Here is a 15,442-nt window from a genome sequence, read left to right as displayed (position 1 = left end):
GCCAACATACTGTAAATGCTAAATAGGTACAATTGAAGGGTCTGTGTATGTGTGTGTATAAGTATATTAAAATAAATACATATATTTTAATAATATAATCTATACATATAGTTCATTGTAAGTGTTATTGTGTTATTCTAACTGTTACATAGTACTCAATGCTGGAGCCTAAAACTACAGCCCCCAGAATCCTCTGCTGCTCAGGCCCCCTGCAGGTGGCTTCCTCCCGCCTGTGTGTGAGTCGGCGCCCGGGACCGGTTGGCACGTGATGTTCTGAGTTCCTGGCTGCCCTCTTCGGTATCACGGGGTCTCGTAACCCACAGCGGGGTCACTTCCATGTGCAGGCACGGCCGTGGGCAGCCCGGCAGCCCGGGCGCTGGGGCCTGGGCGAGACACGTCAGCTGGGGCGGTAGCGGAAGAGACTAGAAGCAGAGTGTGAACAGGGAGAGGAGGAGAAGAAGGACAGCGAGAAGAAGAGGTGAGTGTGGGGCAATAAATGAGGGTCTCCTGGGAGGAGGAAAGAAGTAGAGGGTGGATTGTACAGCTAGCAACCCCCACCTTATGCCACTGCCCCCCCCTCCCCACCTTATGCCACTGCCCCCCCCTCCCCACCTTATGCCACTGCCCCCCCCTCCCCACCTTATGCCACTGCCCCCCCCTCCCCACCTTATGCCACTGCCCCCCCCTCCCCACCTTATGCCACTGCCCCCCCCTCCCCACCTTATGCCACTGCCCCCCCTCCCCACCTCATGCCACGCTGACCACCCCTCCCCACCTCATGCCACGCTGATCCCCCTCTTCACCTCATGCCACGCTGACCCCTCTCTTCACCTCATGCCACGCTGACCCCCCTCTTCACCTCATGCCACGCTGACCCCCCTCCACCTCATGCCACGCTGACCCCCCCCCTCCCCACCTCATGCCACGCTGACCCCCCCCTCCCCACCTCATGCCACGCTGACCCCCCCTCCCCACCTCATGCCACGCTGACCCCCACTCCCCACCTCATGCCACGCTGACCCCCCCCTCCCCACCTCATGCCACGCTGACCCCCCTCCCCACCTCATGCCACGCTGACCCCCCTCCCCACCTCATCCCACGCTGACCCCCCTCCCCACCTCATGCCACGCTGACCCCCCTCCCCACCTCATGCCACGCTGACCCCCCTCCCCACCTCATGCCACGCTGACCCCCCTCCCCACCTCATGCCACGCTGACCCCCCTCCCCACCTCATGCCACGCTGACCCCCCTCCCCACCTCATGCCACGCTGACCCCCCTCCCCACCTCATGCCACGCTGACCCCCCTCCCCACCTCATGCCACGCTGACCCCCCTCCCCACCTCATGCCACGCTGACCCCCCTCCCCACCTCATGCCACGCTGACCCCCCTCCCCACCTCATGCCACGCTGACCCCCCTCCCCACCTCATGCCACGCTGACCCCCCTCCCCACCTCATGCCACGCTGACCCCCCTCCCCACCTCATGCCACGCTGACCCCCCTCCCCACCTCATGCCACGCTGACCCCCCTCCCCACCTCATGCCACGCTGACCCCCCTCCCCACCTCATGCCACGCTGACCCCCCTCCCCACCTCATGCCACGCTGACCCCCCTCCCCACCTCATGCCACGCTGACCCCCCTCCCCACCTCATGCCACGCTGACCCCCCTCCCCACCTCATGCCACGCTGACCCCCCTCCCCACCTCATGCCACGCTGACCCCCCTCCCCACCTCATGCCACGCTGACCCCCCTCCCCACCTCATGCCACGCTGACCCCCCTCCCCACCTCATGCCACGCTGACCCCCCTCCCCACCTCATGCCACGCTGACCCCCCTCCCCACCTCATGCCACGCTGACCCCCCTCCCCACCTCATGCCACGCTGACCCCCCTCCCCACCTCATGCCACGCTGACCCACCTCATGCCACGCTGACCCCCCTCATGCCACGCTGACCCACCTCATGCCACGCTGACCCCCCTCATGCCACGCTGACCCCCCTCATGCCACGCTGACCCCCCTCATGCCACGCTGACCCCCCTCATGCCACGCTGACCCCCCTCATGCCACGCTGACCCCCCTCATGCCACGCTGACCCCCCTCATGCCACGCTGACCCCCCTCATGCCACGCTGACCCCCCTCATGCCACGCTGACCCCCCTCATGCCACGCTGACCCCCCTCCCCACCTCATGCCACGCTGACCCCCCCCTCCCCACCTCATGCCACGCTGACCCCCCCCTCCCCACCTCATGCCACGCTGACCCCCCCCTCCCCACCTCATGCCACGCTGACCCCCCCCTCCCCACCTCATGCCACGCTGACCCCCCCCTCCCCACCTCATGCCACGCTGACCCCCCCCTCCCCACCTCATGCCACGCTGACCCCCCCCCTCCCCACCTCATGCCACGCTGACCCCCCCCTCCCCACCTCATGCCACGCTGACCCCCCCCTCCCCACCTCATGCCACGCTGACCCCCCCCTCCCCACCTCATGCCACGCTGACCCCCCCCTCCCCACCTCATGCCACGCTGACCCCCCCTCCCCACCTCATGCCACGCTGACCCCCCCCTCCCCACCTCATGCCACGCTGACCCCCCCTCCCCACCTCATGCCACGCTGACCCCCCCCTCCCCACCTCATGCCACGCTGACCCCCCCCTCCCCACCTCATGCCACGCTGACCCCCCCCTCCCCACCTCATGCCACGCTGACCCCCCCTCCCCACCTCATGCCACGCTGACCCCCCCTCCCCACCTCATGCCACGCTGACCCCCCCCTCCCCACCTCATGCCACGCTGACCCCCCCCTCCCCACCTCATGCCACGCTGACCCCCCCCTCCCCACCTCATGCCACGCTGACCCCCCCTCCCCACCTCATGCCACGCTGACCCCCCCCTCCCCACCTCATGCCACGCTGACCCCCCCCTCCCCACCTCATGCCACGCTGACCCCCCCCTCCCCACCTCATGCCACGCTGACCCCCCCTCCCCACCTCATGCCACGCTGACCCCCCCTCCCCACCTCATGGCACGCTGACCCCCCCTTCCCACTGTCATGCAGCTGAACACCATCACTACATGCTGATGTCCCACACCATATACCCCCTCACCTCATGTCGCTGATCCCATCTCAACCCATGTCTCTAACCGTTCGTCACCCCATGCCGCCGGCGCCTCCTCACCCCATGCCGCCGGCCCACATCATTTACCCCAATTAGGATGTCCAGAAGTCTGTGAATAGGCCGAGAGCTAAAGAAGTGTGAGGAAAAGTTTCGTGGTCGGAGTACTATGAGAGGTGCCTCAGTATCCCTACTTTTCTCTTTACCCCAGGGCTGCCATCACGCCCCGTGACCTCAGGGCGCTGGATAACCTCGTAAGCGCGCGCACGTCGTGTAGCACGCTGTGCGAGCGGGGCCTAAAGAGAAATGACCGAGCAGATCATAGCGAGGGATCTGCTGGCAGCTGATCTGAAATGCAGCCTCTTCATGTCGGCTTTAAAAAGCTACAAACGGGACTCCGTCCTGCGACCGTTCCCTCCGTTCTATGCCAGCGACGATTATAAGGACTTCGATGCCTTGGTAAGTCCAACATTTTCTACAGCGCGTTACCACTGGGGGTATTAATTACACACACAGCTGCACATAGAATTGTACAGTAGGAACAAATAAATCCAGGCAGTCCCGATGTCCTGGTGGAAAATATCTATGTATTTAAACAGGATCTGCGTTTCGGTCCAACCTTGGACTTTTGGCAAGACACAGTCCCTGCAATCTAATTTTGGTGCCCCCGGCACAGGCGGATAATACCACTTGCCCAATGTCATAAGGATCTGAGACTGGGATTTGAAACTTAGTCTCCGTTTCAGCTTGGATACGGTTCCCGCAATGGAATTACAATACAAATGCAGAAACTGTTGCAACATAAACTTACACAGCACTGGTACGCTAGGTAATGTAGAAACTGTTGGGTGGCGCTTGGGATCTATAAGGAAAGGCAGAGAGGTTGTGAGCACAATGTGTGGCGTCATTTAATAATGCGTTTATTTCATGTATCACTTTTCTCCCAATGGGACTGGAAGCGCGTCACAATTACAGCATAGCGCGCAATGCGCAGCGCACAGGGATGTTACAGGCGCAGTCCCTAGTCCAAATCAATCCGTTTTTGGTGCCTGAGGCACAGGGAGATAAAGTGACTAGCCCAAGGTCACAAGCAGCCGACGCCGGGATTAGAACCCGGCTCCCCTGCGTCACGCTCCGTGTCACTGTTGTCAGCGTATTGACTCACTGAGCCGCTCCTTCAGCCTTTTCCATTTGCTGGAAAGACAGCTGTATTTTTTCCCTCTTGTGTACTTTGGAAGTATGTTTATTTAGCCTGCGTGGCCCTGAGTGTGAGGCTTTCTGCGCATGTCTGTATTGATTTGCCCGTGCTCAGTAATACATTTAGTAAGTCATTTGAGAAGGCTTTCCAGGTGTTTTGGATGGAAGATTTCCCAGGACGGTTCGGTCTAATATACAGATAAAGTGACCCTGTTCTAATATACAGATAGTGTCACTAACACAAGGAAGGTAACGGCAATAATCTCTTTCCGCATTTATAAAGTGTTTTTGTTTTTTTGCTCTAAAGCCGCTATGTTCTCTACTTATGTAAAAAAAAAACAAAAAAACCCAATGTGTCGTTTCCTTGAAAGCTGCGGCCATGTTCAGGGAGACGGCGCGGATGCCTTACAGCAATGATCGCAGCCATGGACCGCGCGTGCGACAGCGCGAGGAAGCAGTTACATTTGATTCCACGGCGCGATGGGCAGGTCACTTGAGCGATTTGCCCAATGAGGGCGAACCAGCTCCGTAACGCCCCAGACACGCCTCCCCATCGCGTCTAGCCCGGCCAGAAAACGCTCCCACTAAAACGCGGCTGACGTCGCGCGCACGCCTCCACGCCGTCTCCCCGAACATGGCCGCAGCCTATGTTGGCATCTTTACATTTCTGAAAGGCGGGTTAAACGCTAGTTAAAAGCTAAATACAAATCTTAATATCTTATTTAGTTCCTTTTTGAAGGATTGAACCCTTCAGCAAGCTGTATTTGGGGAACACGGGCTTAGATCTAAATGCGTCTCGGAGGGGAGTACACGCTCAATAATCATTCAGGTATGGTGTGAGCAGCATTGTGTTTTGTTGTTAGCTTGCAGACACAAACGGTTTGCCCAGCCTGCAAGAAATAATCCAAAGTAACACGGGGAGAGACCAGAAAAGTATGGCCCTTCTGGACTGGACTTTATCAGAGAAGCTTTTTACCATTAAAAGCCTCAAAAAAGATAAGGTGAGCTGCATTCCTCTGCTTCAATGTTCCCTTTTCTAGCGTGGAGAACTCAGTTCTAACCCCTCCACTGCTAGAGGCAACACATCGGTCTCTTCTATCAGTGGGTTAACATTGGCATTTTTTTGGGTGAGGTGACCCTGAGACCTTCTGGATCTTGTCACCGTGCTAAGGCACTGACCGGTGAGGATCCTGTTACCATTCAGAGAGAAGGGAGAGCTGGTTTGTGGTTAAGATGGTCACCGCCAGTAAGGGTGTCATAGGGTGACAGTGTGACGACGCTGACCTGTGTTGTGACGCCTTTAACAGCTACGAAATGAAACTGTAATCTTTGTGGGTTAAGTTTCACAATGACCATGTTTTTTGTTAATGACATGTACCGTGTGGTGAAAATTATCAGCGCCATTTGAAACTGGTTAAAATAGTTTTTACAATAAAGACTACTCTAATTACCTAGTAAATACTAACTCGCTCTCTCCCAGACTCCACTTGTCTCATCAAAAGTATTTTGAACCAAACCACACGAGTTATCAGTGAAAAGTTCAGTTCCACAATTTTTATTTAAACAATTTACTAATTTGCGTCCTTAGCTTAAGTTTCACCCCCCCCTCCCATCCCTAATGCAACTGCTTAGTACATCTACAGCTTTAGCAAAATCAATGTGTTTTCCTTGGGGAACTATTAATTGAAGCATATTAGCTACTGTATGTTTAATCTGTTTTACTAACAATGGCTTTCGAATTATTTCGGAAATAAAGAACAAAGCAAACCGTTGTGGGTGAAAAACGGCAGCCCGCCGCGGCCACTAATAAGTTGCGGCCCAAATTTTGTGCGCCCCCTCCCGGTTACGCCTGGCCAAAAACTGCTGAACCCAAGCCTAATCTTTTCTCCTGCAGATGCAATGTAATGATCTGTCGGTCAGTGCCGCGGTCTGTGCCACGAGCCACGTGAAGATCTCCAGCATTTGGCTCCTTGTGCCTTTTTTTAATGTCACTTGCGACCCGTTAAGGACACCGCAAAGATCTTCAGGTGCAAAGCTCCTCACCGCAGGATTAATATCGGAGGCAGAATGTGTGGCGGTTCAGTGGTTATAAAGGTGGCAGATTCCGTGTCCCACACCCTGGGCCTTTGTCACGGTGCTGCTGGTTTCAGTCACAGTCTCTGTAATGAGACCTGAGCCACACGTGTGCGTCTGATTAGCAGGGCAGGCAGCGTCTGTACTAACCTTATTGGCAATATAACTGCAGCCTTGAACGTTAAGGCCGCGCATCCCTTGCTGTTTTTAGTATGAGGAAGTCCAAGCACTGACAGGCTTTCCCAGTGTTGCTCTGCCAACTCCTGACTTCCTGTTTGAAATAGACTACTGCAAGCAGCTGAGAGACAAATTCCAGGAGACCCGCGGGGAGAGGGAGCTGATGTACGCCCTGCACGGCAGCCGGCTGGAAAACTTCCACTCCATACTGCATAATGGCTTACACTGCCACCTGAACAAGGTAAGGTCTGACCGCAGCTGCTGCCCAGGGCTCCTGGCATGCACACGCACTACATGTTCTGCGGGAGCACGGCGTGCACGCGCACTGCATGTTCTGCGTGGAGCACTGCATGTTCTGCGGGGAGCACGGCGTGCACACGCACTGCATGTTCTGCGGGGAGCACGGCGTGCACACGCATGGCATGTTCTGCATGGTCCTTGCTATGCAGGGAGCACTTACTGCTGGTAGCAGGAGATACATAGTCATTCATTGTGCTCTGCCATGGGAGAGATTAGGAAGTAAGACTTGGTTCTCTACTTCTTTATTCGGTTATATATACCCGTACCTAACGGCACACTTTGCAGGTAGTGACACAGTGTCCCAAAACGCTGAATCTCCTGAACACTGGGAACATGTATATGCATCATAAATTAGAAAGGCCTGTACCGTGTTTATTCTTGGAAAGCCGGGGAGAGAGTTCTGCTAAAATGAATCCCGTCTTTCTTTCAATAGAAATTAGCACCGTAAAATAAATGTGTGTATTTTAACTACAAAGTGCATCACACTTGTCTTTTTGTGTCTTTACTGACCTTCTGTCTTAAGAGAATCCAAATATTAGATCCCATGTACCAGCGGCGCAGTGCAAATGTGGGATCCCTCCTTTCTCTTGCAGACTTCCTTGTTTGGGGAAGGCACCTACCTAACCAGTGACCTGGGCCTGGCACTTCTGTACAGCCCACACGGCCTGGGCTGGACGCAAAGCGTCCTGGGACCAGCGCTAAGCTGCGTAGCCGTGTGCGAAATGATAGACCACCCTGACGTCAAGTGCCAAGCGAAGAAGAAAGGTGAGCCCCGCGATATGCAGAGAGGGAAAGGCCGCTCTCTGGGGAGCGGGCAGTCTGCGTTGCAGACAGGGGGGTTTGGTCTCTCCGATTGTGGAAGTAGTTTTACTTGTTAAAGTTTAAATGAGTTGTATAAATCACACACGACTGAGGGAGTTTGAAACGGTCTTGTGATACATTCATAAAATCGGAGCCTGATATCTTCGAGCAGGGGGGCTCAACTCTAGCCCTCAAGCCCCCATCACAGGTCTTCAGGATATCCCTGCTTCAGCACAGGTGGCTCAATCCGTCAATGCTTTAGCACAGGTGCCTCTTATTCAGCCACCTGTACTGAAGCTTGTATAACCTGACCTGTTGGGGGGGCTTGAGGACTGACGTTGAGCCCCTTGTATTAGAGGCCTCATGAATTTTAGACCTGGACCTCAATAATTTAGTCTGTGTGAACATGATGATCAATGTTTCTTGACGCGATGAAGACCTCAGCTGGAGACGCTGCGCAGCGGAGGTAACACAGGAGCCGTAGGGAAATATTTTGAGTGTTTGGGTTTTGCGGTTTCATTGGTTCTGTGTACACATCTTCCCCCTTCTTCATGCAGATTCCTCCGAAATCGACCGGACGCGAGCCAGAGCCCGAAACAGCGAGGGGGGAGATGTGCCGCAGAAATATTTTGTGGTGACAAATAACCAGCTGCTGCGCGTGAAATACCTGCTGGTGTATTCTCAGAAGCAGCCACAGAGGAGGTGAGCAGAGCTTGAGCCGCTGGACTCGCTGGTCTCTTCATCCATCGCAGGAGGGAGACGTCACCCTGCAGTGTGATGTACAATGTGTCTGCTCACCCAGAGACAAACGTACATTACTCGCACTGTGTGCTGGGCTGCAGCAGGGGAGGGCCAAACCAGTCCTCAAAGGCCACCAACAGGCCAGGTTTTGAGGACATCCCTGCTTCAGCGCAGGTGGCTCAGTCGAAGTCACCTGTGCTGAAGCAGGGATACCCTGGCCTGTTGGTGGTTCTTGAGCACGGGAATTGGCCACCCCTTGGCTACTTCATGTTAACCCCCGCACTGCTAGAGCAGCCTGCAAGGTGGTAAAGCGCATATTTATTTTGTTACGTTTTTAACAAGTTGAATGTTTTGAAGGGCCTGACAAATTGCGCCTCTGCCCTGGTCGGGGAGACCTTGTAACCGTGGCAGGGTTCTCTCTTCCCGTCCCGAATGTCAGAGGAGGGAAGCCATAATGCTATTTATTGTTGTGACGTGTGAAGCGCTAATATTCTGGCCCCAAGTTTCAAAAGCTATTCAGTAAATAAAAACTCCCGCGTGTGAGCACATTCCCACGTCTCCGGCAGGTCTGCCCTTCCCCATTATCTCTTACCATGCAATGCTTCCACTGCAGCCAGGGATTATGGGTAATGGCATGCAAATGAGCACAGTGTCACTCTTTACTGCCTCTTGTCCATTTTAACATGGAACCCTATAAGCTTGTGCCTGCCGCATTACACAGCATTTCAGCACAGCCTGGGTGTAACAGGGACTTATCTCTGTTTTAAATAAAGCAGCCTTAGGGCTCTGAGTATCCAGCCGAGAGAGAGTTAATTGCAGCCACTCAATTAACTAGTCTCCACCTGCCTAATGAGAGCTCTGTGAAAGTGTGTCATGTGAGACACAGGAAAGATTTTCCTCAGTTCACACGGGTGCTGACACGAGGAAAGAGGTCTCGAGTGCACCGAAGGACTGGGCATTGAAAACAAGACTGAAAGGGACCCAAGAGATGTGATTAGGTCACCTGGAGAGTGTACATGAAGTGTACTAGACTGTGTTATTAACCAAATGGTTAAATATGGTATTTTTACTTTATTGCATCGTCCGTATTGCACCTTTAATCCCTTCAGCTCGTGGCTGGCTGGGTACTTTGCTTGCTCTCTACTCCATCCTGTGTGTGTGTTTAACTTTTCTCCCGTTTCTCTGGCAGATCCCGCCAGCCATCTTGTTTTTCCACGCATCGTTTTGCCATCCTGATGACCCTGTACCTGCTGTTACTAATCGTCATCGGCCTGATCAGCTCTCCGGCCTTCACTCACCACTGGAACAGACTCCTGGGCTGGAGGCGCTGAGCTCTCTCGGGGTTTTTGGACTGTACCACAGGCCTTAATTGTGTAACATTCACACGGCGACGCACTTTCAACTCTCTTTGGTGCCTCCAACTGGTGTAGGCATCAATCCGTTCCAGGAGTTGGGTGACCCTCATTCAATTCACTTTTCGGTTCTTTGGATTCACCGCAGGATTTTGGCTTCAAGGGGATTAAAAATGGTGACTTTGCAAAGCAATTTTTTGTTTTTATTTAGGATTCTTTAAAAGGGGTAATTAAGAATAAAATGAGTAGATTTTAAAAGAGCAATTTAAAAACCGTGAGAAAAACAAACCGGCATTGGTTTAAATGTTCTATAATGGGATTGTTTAGCTTATTTTCCCAGATGTAATGAGCTCCTTTCCGTTCGCGTTACTAATGTCTGGAGCAGGGAGGTTTTCCCCCCCCCCCCCCCACATCTGGCAACAGGTTCGTGAGAAAAGGGGGAAAAAGACAGACGGGCAGAGTGATTATTTATTGTTGTACACGCACACCAATGTTTAAAAAAAGATAAAGGTAATACGTAATACTCACCGTTTTGGCTGCACATGGAGCTTTTTTTCAGAGACTTTTTCCAAAACCTGCTTTGAGAGCCGAAACCCGGAGTATTAAATACAAAAAGTATGTGTGCAAGGTAGCACTCCACAACCAAATCCGTATGGAAAGTAAATGATATGGTGCACGGGAACAAGGGCTAACCTCTAACCCCCTAAGTAAGTCAGTAATATATACAGGGGTCCCGAGCACACAATAAAGGAATAAAGACAAAATCTGTCAACAAGAGAATCAATGTATTGAATGCAATAGCAGCTACAAAATCAGCCCTGGCATAGGGTGTGGAGAGGACATCTCGTGGAGAAAACCAGTACAGAGGGGGAGGAAGGGGAACAAGGGGATGAAACTCACAAAAAAAAAGGAAGGGGAACAACGTACAATACACGTAAAGTTTAAGGCAATAAAAATTTAGGGGGGCGACGTTTCGGAGCCAAATGCCCCTTAATCATGCCCGTTCCCACAGACTGAAAACAGCCAATGGTTCTTCCCTAGTTTACACACCTTCAACCTCTACTACCTCTCGCCAAATTTACTCCAGGGGAAAGTAATCATGTCTGGACTACAAAGTACCCAATCACTAGTGTCAAACTAATGGTGAATTATTTATATACACAATATAACCATGTCTCAAAACAAACCCAACATTAATTCGTGGGGATATAAAGATAAAATATAGTGATACAAAATTAGTATATCCAAACAATGTACAGTATGTATATATTACAAGTACATATATGGATTTGTTTGTGTATAAGCCAATGGTTGTCAACCCTTTTTTTTTTTTTTTTGGTGAAGGAACCCTATGTCAAATTTTGAGGAGCCCCAGCCCTCTCTACTAGCGCGTCTGAGATCTGATGCATTGTAAGGAACCCCAACCCTCTCTAATAGCGCGTCTGAGATCAGATGCATTGTAAGGAACCCCAACCCTCTCTAATAGCGTGTCTGAGATCTGATGCAGTGTAAGGAACCCCAACCCTCTCTAATAGCGTGTCTGAGATCAGATGCATTGTAAGGAACCCCAACCCTCTCTAATAGCGCGTCTGAGATCAGATACATTGTAAGGATCCCCAACCCTCTCTAATAGCGCGCCTGAGATCAGATGCATTGTAAGGAACCCCAACCCTCTCTAATAGCGCGTCTGAGATCAGATGCATTGTAAGGAACCCCAACCCTCTCTAATAGCGCGTCTGAGCTTGGTCAATGATACCGGCACTAAATTCCAAAAAGTTGGCCAGCCCTGGAAAACTCGATGACATCCCAGGGGTGAGTATGGCCACCATCCTGCTATGATAGTCGAAGATATTTCTCCTTTGACAAGGGATTGAAGTTGGCTACCAGATAGCTCTGAATAATTATCCTTTTGGGAAATGCTGGACCAGGACTGTACAGAGATTTTAGTTGTGTACCACTACGTGAATGCAGGAAGGTAACTGCTTCCCCCCCCCCCCCTCCCCATGATATTATTTTACCCCAGAAGTTTGATGTACAGATATGTATCTACACTATTGATTTTCAATAAAATTTGAGTTCCGAAAAAAAAGAACCTGTCACCGCCGTGGCTGGTGCTGTACGTGTCACTGTCCCGTGGCTTTTCTCGCATGTAGGAATCTCTACACCCTGCTGCCTGCCTGATGCCATGTCCTGTGCCACGAAGCTCCGTGTTATTTCTCCCAGGCAGAGATCAGGCTGAATACAGGAAGCCAACAGCAGTTTCCGAGCTAATCGCTGTTTGCATGAATCATGTCTGGCTTTCTGTCTATTTCTGGCCTGCGTCGGGGGCTTGTGTTATTAGACCTGGAATGACCGGTGCTACATGAGGGACACTTATCTATTCACTAACGGGTGTCCTGAGACATAGGGCTGAAGGCGAATTAGAAATCCGTCTTATACTTCTATCATAGGGTGAAGGGGTCTGAATTTGTCCGACCATTCGTAGCGTTCGTAGAGTTGGGTGACCCTCATACAATAGGTATGGTTACCCATAGGTTGTGTGGTGTCACTGGGCACTAAGGCAGGGGTGGCCAACTCCAGTCCTCAAGGGCTACCAACAAGTCAGGTTTTGAGGGTATCCCTGCTTCAGCACAGGTGGTGCAGTCTTCAACTGAGCCACTGATTGAGCCACCTGTGCTAAAGCTGGGATATCCTCAAAACCTGACCTGTTGGAGGGTCTTGAGGAGTAGAGTTGTGCCCCCCTGATGTAATCCCTCGCCCTCTTGTCCCAACGCCACGACCGAATGGCTTCCGGGGAAGAGACGGGCTGCTTTATTAGGAAGGGGGGGGGGTGAATACCTGTGGCCCCGGCACGGAGATCCAAGCCTCCGGTTACATTTTTCTTGGATTCCCGAGTCTCATGTGGGTCGGGATTACAGAATTCTGGACTCTCTCATCTCTAATCACAACCAGTTTGGTCTCAGGTGGAACTGCACCTCTAATACCAAGTTATACCTTCAGTCGGCCACAAGGTGTCCCTATTTCTCGCTGTAAAATCCTCTATCCTGACACTACTGTATCTCCTTTCAGTCACCATGAAATTCCTACATTATTATTTTTTATTCTGCCATTTAAATATATACCCTGTATACATTTTAGGGAAATTCTGCAGAAGAGGCTGCGAAGAAACATTCAAGAAAAGCAAAGCATTCTCGTACGGTGACGCAGTGAAGACGCACACAGGGTCATATACTAATATACTGGTGATGAGAACTGCTGAGGGGGTAAGATCTGGTGCTCGGAAATGCGGTGAGATTTGTCATTGAAACCACATTGGGGTGACTCTCAGAACCACGTCACTTCTGGACAATCTGCAGTGTTGGTCAGTTTTTTTGGCTGCTGATGTAATTTCAGGAGAAGTGTTAGAGGTCGTGTATGTGTGTGTGTGTGTATATAGCACCATCCAGGTACATAGCACTTTACCGCAGTAACACGTTGCATATAGCAGACCAAGTTGAAAAAACACATACATCCATCAAGTTCAACCTATGCTAAATTTAGACAGATACTTTATCCTATATCCGTACTTCCTTATTGATCTAGAGGAAGCAAGAAACAAAGAAGTCCAGAGCAACATCCAATGTGACAAAAATACACAGTGGAATACCTTAATATCTCTTGAAAAGGAGTCATTTAGTTAACCCTTTGGCCAAAGCGGCCCACTTTCAAGGCATGACCATAATATCGCAGGTCCTAGCACTACCTGATTAAAATCCTTATTTACCTCTATAATTAGAGGAAGGATGGTCCTGGCATTGAACCTGTCGCAACCAACTGCGTGAAAAGAAAACCTGCTTACTTGGAAAGTCTCCCAGTTTAGGTGATGCCCAAGGATCCAGTATAAACAATATACAGGTATGCAGAGGTGTATATATATATATCTTTAATATATAAAATCGAAAGGTTAGTGCTATCGGCGGTGAATCTGATTGGTCCTCAGCCTCTGGCCAATCAGATTGGTGGCTCTGACGTCACCCAACTGCCACACACACACACACACACACACACACACACACACACACACACACACACACACACACACACACACACACACACACACACCTATCTTCCCCCTCAGCCACACACACTCTCTCTGTCCTCTCCCCCCCATCACACTCACCTTCCTCCCTGGCACTCCCACTCAGCTCCCTCCCCAGCGCTCCAACTCACCTCCCTCCCCGGCGCTCCAACTCACCTCCCTCTCCGGTGCTCCAACTCACCTCCCTCCCCGGCGCTCCAACTCACCTCCCTCCCTGGCGCTCACACTCACCTCCCTACCTGGCGCTCCCACTCACCTCCCTACCTGGTGCTCCCACTCACCTCCCTCCCGGCGCTCCCACTCACCTCCCTCCCCGGTGCTCCACTCACCTCCCTCCCTCCCCGGCGCTCCACTCACCTCCCTCCCTCCCCGGCGCTCCACTCACCTCCCTTCCCCGGCGCTCCACTCACCTCCCCTCCACTCACCTCCCCTCCCCTCCACTCACCTCCCCTCCCTGGTGCTGACTCACCTCCCCTCCCCGGCGCTGACTCACCTCCCCTCCCCGGCGCTGACTCACCTCCCGGTGCTCCAACTCACCTCCCTCCCCGGCGGGGGGACAGGCAGTGGGCAGGCAGCAGGGAGTGGAGAGGAGGGACCCGGAAATTTTAAGCAACCCACACCCCCTCCTGTCCACTGTCCCCCCCCCTCCTGTCCACTGCCCCCCCTCCTGTCCACTGCCCCCCCCTCCTGTCCACTGCCCCCCCTCACGTCCACTGTCCCCCCTCCTGTCCTCTGCCCCCCCCTTCCGTCCACTGTCCCCCCCCTCCTGTCTACTGTCCCCCCATCCCGTCCACTGTCCCCCCCCTCCTGTCCACTCTCCCCCCCTCCTGTCCACTGTCCCCCCTCCTGTCCACTGTCCCCCCCTCCTGTCCACTGTCCCCCCCTCCTGTCCACTGTCCCCCCTCCTGTCCACTGTCCCCCCCTCCTGTCCACTGTCCCCCCCTCCTGTCCACTGTTCCCCCCTCCTGTCCACTGTCCCCCCATCCTGTCCCCCCCTCCTGTCCACTGTCCCCCCCTCCTGTCCACTGTCCCCCCCTCCTGTCCACTCTCCCCCCCCTCCTGTCCACTCTCCCCCCTCCTGTCCACTGTCCCCCTCTCCTGTCCCCCCCTCCTGTCCACTGCCCCCCTCCTGTCCACTGTCCCCCCCCTCCTGTCCACTGTCCCCCCCCTCCTGTCCACTGTCCCCCCTCCTGTCCACTGTCCCCCCCTCCTGTCCACTCTCCCCCCCTCCTGTCCACTCTCCCCCCACCCCCCCTCCTGTCCACTCTCCCCCTCTCCTCCCCTCCTGTCCACTCTCCCCCCACCCCCCCTCCTGTCCACTCTCCCCCCACCCCCCCTCCTGTCCACTCTCCCCCCACCCCACCTCCTGTCCACTCTCCCCCCACCTCCCCTCCTGTCCACTCTGTCCCCCCCTCCTGTCCACTCTGTCCCCCTCTCCTGTCCACTGTCCCCCCCTCCTGTCCACTGTCCCCCCTTCCTGTCCCCCCTCCTGTCCACTGTCCCCCCCCTAATGTCCACTGTCCCCCCCTCCTGTCTACTGTCCCCCCCTCCTGTCCACTGTCCACCCCCCCTCCTGTCCACTCTCCCCCCTCCTGTCCACTC

General features: G+C 53.6%; 1 protein-coding gene across 1 annotated transcript; it reads left to right on the top strand.

Moving 5' to 3' along the window:
* The first annotated feature begins 260 nt into the window (after positions 1-260).
* On the top strand, positions 261-9,955 carry PARP16 (poly(ADP-ribose) polymerase family member 16). The gene is made up of 7 exons (XM_075575329.1): positions 261-478; positions 3,333-3,580; positions 5,182-5,319; positions 6,603-6,809; positions 7,462-7,633; positions 8,227-8,371; positions 9,600-9,955. The coding sequence occupies exons 2-7, from the start codon at positions 3,428-3,430 to the stop codon at positions 9,739-9,741; spliced, it is 957 nt and encodes a 318-aa protein (XP_075431444.1). The 5' UTR covers positions 261-478; positions 3,333-3,427; the 3' UTR covers positions 9,742-9,955.
* The last annotated feature ends 5,487 nt before the right edge of the window (positions 9,956-15,442 follow it).

This window comes from Ascaphus truei, chromosome 18 (genome assembly GCF_040206685.1).
Source record: "Ascaphus truei isolate aAscTru1 chromosome 18, aAscTru1.hap1, whole genome shotgun sequence".
NCBI classification, from domain to species: domain Eukaryota; kingdom Metazoa; phylum Chordata; class Amphibia; order Anura; family Ascaphidae; genus Ascaphus; species Ascaphus truei.
The sequence above is the reverse complement of the archived record's forward strand: the minus strand, read 5'-3'. Positions and strand labels throughout refer to the sequence as shown.

What these genes read in the sequence shown, in the direction of transcription:
- PARP16 (XM_075575329.1), top strand. Translation starts at nt 3,428, where the DNA reads ATGACCGAGCAGATCATAGCGAGGGATCTGCTGGCAGCTGATCTGAAA. An exon ending in AAAGCCTCAAAAAAGATAAG is followed by an intron (nt 5,320 to 6,602) that starts GTGAGCTGCATT and finishes TGCTGTTTTTAG; the next exon opens with TATGAGGAAGTCCAAGCACT. An exon ending in GTGCCAAGCGAAGAAGAAAG is followed by an intron (nt 7,634 to 8,226) that starts GTGAGCCCCGCG and finishes TTCTTCATGCAG; the next exon opens with ATTCCTCCGAAATCGACCGG.